The sequence below is a fragment of the Ovis aries genome, chromosome 7 (assembly GCF_016772045.2).
Source record: "Ovis aries strain OAR_USU_Benz2616 breed Rambouillet chromosome 7, ARS-UI_Ramb_v3.0, whole genome shotgun sequence".
Taxonomy (NCBI): domain Eukaryota; kingdom Metazoa; phylum Chordata; class Mammalia; order Artiodactyla; family Bovidae; genus Ovis; species Ovis aries.
In genome coordinates, this window is record NC_056060.1 from 22,569,607 (window position 1) to 22,575,965 (window position 6,359).

Here is a 6,359-nt window from a genome sequence, read left to right on the forward strand (position 1 = left end):
TTATATGTATACACATATCCACTCTTTTTTAGATTGTGCTCCTGTATAGGTCATTATAGAATATTAAGTGGAGTTTCCTGTGTTATACAGAAGGTTCTCATTAGTTATCTATTTTATATATAGCAGCGTGTATATGTGAATCCCAGTCTATCAGTTTATCCCTCATATATCCCTTTCCCCCTTTGGTAACCATAGTTACTTTTCTACATCCTGGGTTCTATTTTGGTTTTGTAAACACCTTCATTTGTAAATACTGCTTTTTAAAATTCCGTCTGATAAAAGCGATATCAGATGACACTTGTCTTTCTCTGTCAGCCTTATTCACTCAGCATGACATTCTTCAGGTCCATCCATGCCACTGCGAATGGCACTGTTCTGTTCATTCTCAGGCTGAATAATATGCAATTGTATATATATGCCATATCTTTTTCATCTATTATTCCATCGTTGGACATTTAGATTGCTTCCATGTCCACCTACTGTAATTAGTGCTGCAATGAACATTAGGGTGCTTATATCTTTTCTGCTTGTATAGACTACTCCATCCATCAGCTCTAGCAACTGCCTGAGTTCTAATCTTTATATATAACTAATCTCTTATTCAACATCACTGATGGTCGGCATCCCTGATTGTACCTTAGGTGACACAAAGTCTAAGAACAAAGGACTAAGAAAATGATTTTCATGACGATTCCAGATAACTATACCCAGGTTTGTGATGTGAGTGTATTTTAGTGAAGCAGTCACTTTAAATTATTATGGAGCAAGTTTATAGCTTTAGACAAGTTTACACATGTTCTGTATGATTGATTTAAAGTTGAAAGTTCAAGCGAAGAATGTATTAGTAGAAAGTTACTGTGGACACCTGCTTCCAAATATAGAAAGATCTTTGATTTACTTGAAGATTTAACTACAAAGTTTAATGAAGGCAATATTTATAGATTTGCACGAAGGGTTAAGGAAAACAAAGAAGAGATGGGAAGCATCAAGATACTAGCAACAGCTGAAAGCCTGTATCAACCTGGGCAATCAGAGGAAACTCTTAGTGAAAAGGGAAGGCAAGAGCTGTGAAGTGGATCCTCCAGAAAGGAGTTGCAAGAGATAAAATGTGCTTTCCCAGTTCCAGCATCTACTGGCCTCCTGCTCAAATGGGGGACCCGAAGCAGTGGTGGGAAATTGGGGGACCAAAGGGATGGAGAAACCACAGTGATTCCCTGTCTTCTTCAGGCTCCAGTTCCTGTGGGGCAGGCCCACCTGGTTCCAGCTGTAGCCTGCTGATCCACCTAGAAGGAGCTTTTATTTAGAATTAAATCTTCTGATCCAGACTACAGATGAAGCAACCACAGGACTACCATTTCTCTTCTGGGATGTGCAGGTGTGCCCTTCAACTAAGGTCCTGAAGCAGTGGGGCTGTCTCTTATTAAGCTCTGGGGTTTTTGTTCAGCTTTTCCCATTACTTCAAGCACTGTGAGCTCCCAGAGAGCACAGAAGTACTTTGCAGAGTCTTCGAGCTGTAAGGCTGAAATGATGAGGCTGATGGATTTATGTGCTTTCAGGAAGTTTACAGAGTAGCGGCCATTCCTTGTATTACCGTGTTCTGAATACTGACGAATAAGCAAAGTCATCTCTCCCCTGGGAAGCTGTTTATACCAAAAAATGTAGTAGAAGGCCATGGTCCAACTTACTTGATATCGACAATTCAGGGTGACTGTCTGCCCCACTTGACTGGGTACAGCTGTCTGGACTTGAGTTACTTGCTGGGCCACACTGTATCCTATGGGGGAAAAAAACAGAAAACAGAGATGAAGTAGTAAATAAAATAGTGAGGGATTTAGATTAATTTAGGACCCAGAGACAAACCAAATTGAAATTACAGAATGCTTCTTTTTCCCCAGTCCTCCTTTCCTCCCCAAGTCCCTGTGAAGCACCATATGTCTGTGTGAGGTCATTTCACCCTGAACACTCACACCCATGCTTGGAAGTGTCCCTACCAGAGAAGGTGAAGGTCAAGAGCACCCAGAGCAGACTGGAGAGCGGCATGAGGCATGGATTCCCCTGCACAAATGTGCTCAGTTCTGCCTCAGCTGAGAGCTCAGTGTCTCTGTGTGCCTGGCAGCACATATACACATATACATATTGCCTGTTCCTGTGTGACTCCTTCAAACAGGAAGTGGGGTTTGTCATGTTCATAGATCACATGGTCTTTTTCACAGATGGGAAAAGGTTTTGGCTCACAGATGTTTAATTTTCTGCTTTTCTGTCCCTGATTATTATGTTAGGTGGATCCTGAAAGCATCGTGGAGAAAGCAGTTAGTATTACATGTGTGAGGGCTTCCTTGATGTCTCAGATGGTAAAGAATACACCTACAATTCAAGAGACGCTGGTTTGATCCCTGAGTTAAGAAGATCCCCTGGAGAAGGGAATGGCAGCCCACTCCAGTGTTCTTGCTTGGAGAATTCCATGGATAGAGGAGCCTGGTGGCTATATTCTATGGAGTCCCAAAAGCTGGACATGACTGGGCGACTAGCACACACACAAATGTTAAGGGTTTGAGCTGAGAGAAACAGAAGACTAAAGAAGTTGACATACATTGATAATAATTTTGCCAGCCCATTCAAAATATATTAATATACACTATGAATCCTTCCTGTAATCTGCTTACCGGTCATTCTGGTCATTCATTTAGCCTATACTTACATTTCTTTATCCAAAACTTAATGACTCTTAAAAAAATCACAATAAAACAAACTCACAGACCTTTAGCTTTCTTATGTGCGTGCTGTGCTGTTGCTTCAGTCATATGCAACTCTTTCCAACCCCATGGACTGTAACCTGCCAGGCTCCTCTGTCCATAGGGATTCTGCAGGCAAGAAAACTGGAGTGGGTTCCCAACACAGGGATCAAACCCTCATCTCTTGCACTGGCAGATGGGTCCTTTAACACTAGCACCACCTGGGAAGGGCCAAGAATACTGGAGTGGGTTTCCATGCCCTCCGCCGGGGAATCTTCCTGGCCCAGAGATTGAACCAGCATCTCATGTCTCCTGAATTGCCAGCTGGGTTCTTTACCACTAGCTCAACCTGGGAAGCCCTTTAGCTTTCTTGACCAAAAGCAGTCTTTTCCAAAATAACCAATGTATCTTTTTCTTTTCTCACTTGGTTCTAGGTCTTTGTTTATATTTTTCAATAAATAAAGTGTCTTCAATATCAAATGATAAAAAATCACTCCTGATTTTCAGAATCTATTCAGTTGTATGTTTTTTTTTAAACTAAATGCTTAACAGGAAAAAATATTAATCTTTGAAATCTGACATTCAGTCTACTTAGTAGACTTTGAAGAGCTTCAGTATATTCAATCCTGCTGCCTTTACAAGTAGAATTGTATTTATTACATCAGGTGTCCTTAAATTGTCCTCATGTCATATTTTTTACCCCAAAGTGTTCAGTTTCTCTTCTTAGCGGTTTGTTATTTTTCTCTGTAAAGTCAAGTTAAGCATGCTGAATTTTTTGTGTGACACAATGCTACAGTGCACTCTTATGAAATATGGTATCTGTAAACACTTAGTAAATGTTGACACCACACTATTTGGTGACTGAAGTTTTGAATACTGTACATGATCATGTAGAATGTCATTGTCAATCTTCCATTTGATTTCATTGTTTTAATAGATGAATTAATAGAAAAGAGCCAAAGGCAAATAGACAAGTAGAAAAGAAAGTACAGAAAGATCTAAAACAGTGCCAGTTCTTAGATTTTAAAGTTGAAGTAACACATTAATGAGGGATGCAGGGAGGAGAGTTTATATTTAGTTGAGACATCTACTCCTCTGTCCCATTTCATGTCTGGGTGCTGGCAGGCAGCAGATGTCCTGGTTTCCAATTCTTTGTGACTAAGTAGAGGACACCACAAATGCCCACAACAACGCAGGGAGAGCATGAAGGTGGTTTTTCCCCTTTGTTGACATGGCCTTGCTCTGAGTTCCTGACAGTAATGGTGCATGTTCCCTCAGCTGCATTATAGACTCTGACTCTGAAAAGTGAAGCTTCTGGCTGGATCAAGTCTGAATGTGCTGACACTCAGGTTGGAAGATTTAGACTGTCCTAAACATTGTTCTTTTCCAATGAGTCAACTCTTCACATGAGGTGGCCAAAGCACTGGAGTTTCAGCTTTAGCATCATTCCTTCCAAAAGAAATCCCAGGGCTGATCTCCTTCAGAATGGACTGGTTGGATCTCCTTGCAGTCCAAGGGACTCTCAAGAGTCTTCTCCAACACCACAGTTCAAAAGCATCAATTATTCAGTGCTCTGCCTTCTTCACAGTCCAACTCTCCCATCCATACATGACCACAGGAAAAACCATAGACTTCACTAGATGGACCTTAGTTGGCAAAGTAATGTCTCTGCTTTTGAGTATACTATCTAGGTTGGTCGTAACTTTTTTTCCAAGGAGTAGGCGTCTTTTAATTTCATGGCTGCAATCACCATCTGCAGTGATTTTGGAGCCCCCAAAAATAAAGTCTGACACTGTTTCCACTGTTTTTCCATCTATTTCCCTTGAGGTGCTGGGACCAGATGCCATGATCTTCGTTTTCTGAATGTTGAGCTTTAAGCCACCTTTTTCACTCTCCTCTTTCACTTTCATCAAGAGGCTTTTTAGTTCCTCTTCACTTTCTGCCATAAGGGTGGTGTCATCTGAATATCTGAGGTTATTGATATTTCTCCCGGCAATCTTGATTCCAGCTTGTGTTTCTTCCAGTCCAGCATTTTTCATGATGTACTCTGCATAGAAGTTAAATAAGCAGGATGGCAATATACAGCCTTGATGTACTCCTTTTCCTATTTGGAATCAGTCTGTTATTCCATGTCCAGTTCTAACTGTTGCTTCCTGACCTGCATGCAGATTTCTCAAGAGGCAGGTCAGGTGGTCTGGTATTCTCATATCTTTCAGAATTTTCCACAGTTTATTGCGATCCACACAGTCAAAGGCTTTGGCATAGTTTTGGGGGCAGGAGGAGAAGCAGACGACAGAGGATGAGATGGCTGGATGGCATCACTGACTTGATGGACTTGAATCTGAGTGAACTCTGAGACTTGGTGATGGACAGGGAGGCCTGGCCTGCTGCGATTCATGGGGTCGCAAAGAGCCAGACACGACTGAGCGACTGAAATGAACTGAACTGAGCTGAAACATTGTTCTGCCTTCCCTTGTGATTCACTAATAAATGATAATACCTGGTAAAGGACAAGCCAGAGTTTAGTATTGAAGGATGAAATAGAAAGAGATTTTTTACTTAAAACTTCCAACTTTAGTAGCAAATTAATCTCTTCTAAAATCGTGTCCGACTCTGTGACCCCGCGGACTGTAGCCTACCAGGCTCCTGTGTTCATGGGATTTTCCAGGCAATAGTACTGGAGTGGATTGCCATTTCCTTCTCCAGGGGATCTTCCCAACCCAGGGATTGAACCCAGGTTTACCATCTGAGCCACCAGGGACATCCCTAAAATCTGGGGTGTTATCTGAAACAAATTCATTATGAATCATTCTGGGATTGCAAATATTCATTCATGTTCTGATTGTTCTCTTGCCTTTCTGATTTTGATTCTAAGATGAATTATACTAACTGCTCTCTAGTTTCCCTACAAAAGACCAACAATAAGCCATGAACTCTCTTTTCTTCCCACCTACCCACCAAACCATGTGGGTAACTTTAGCACATAACTTCAGAATAGCAAATATCACACAGACAAATGAACACAGAATAGGCTTCTGACTTCTGTAATCTCTCCAGTTGTGTATTGGAATACCAAATGGTAATGGCTGTAAAATCATATTCATTTGTGATATAACTCTGTAATTAGCTTGTTAAAGGTTTAGGAAGCAAGAACCAATGAGTCTTCTAAATTCAAATATTTGACCATGTTCCTGTCATGAATGTAGTTATACTCTTTAGTACAATCTTATAATTCTCATTATAGTTGTCATGAGGACAAAACTTCTCCTAAAATGTTGCTTAATCAGTAAAAATATTAAAAGCTATTAACATTATATATGTTTTCTAAAATAAAAATATTTCCCTTTCTTGACATTGAAGGAATGAAAATTCTATTTCATTTTGCTCTGAAATTTCATCTAATGAAGTCATTTACATCAAATTAATCAAATTTCAAACATTTTATTTTTGTTTCAACACCTCATAAAGAAGCCCCAATAAGAATAACTTATTCTTTTTATAATTTTATTTACTTATTAATTTAGAGTGTTTTGGGGTCTTCATTGCTACACAGGCCGTTCTTTAGCTGCAGAGAGAGGGGGTTCCTCTGAGCTTGCTCTTCCCATCGCGGTGGCTTCTCTTACTGTG

At 40.4% G+C, this 6,359-nt stretch overlaps 1 gene segment (V, D, J or C); it reads right to left on the reverse strand.

Annotated features, from left to right (window-relative positions):
* Positions 1–934: 934 nt before the first annotated feature.
* Positions 935–2,104, reverse strand: LOC114115752 (T cell receptor delta variable 1-like). The segment is given in 2 exon segments: positions 935–1,774; positions 1,992–2,104. Coding segments are annotated over 2 exon segments (435 nt in total).
* Positions 2,105–6,359: the final 4,255 nt, after the last annotated feature.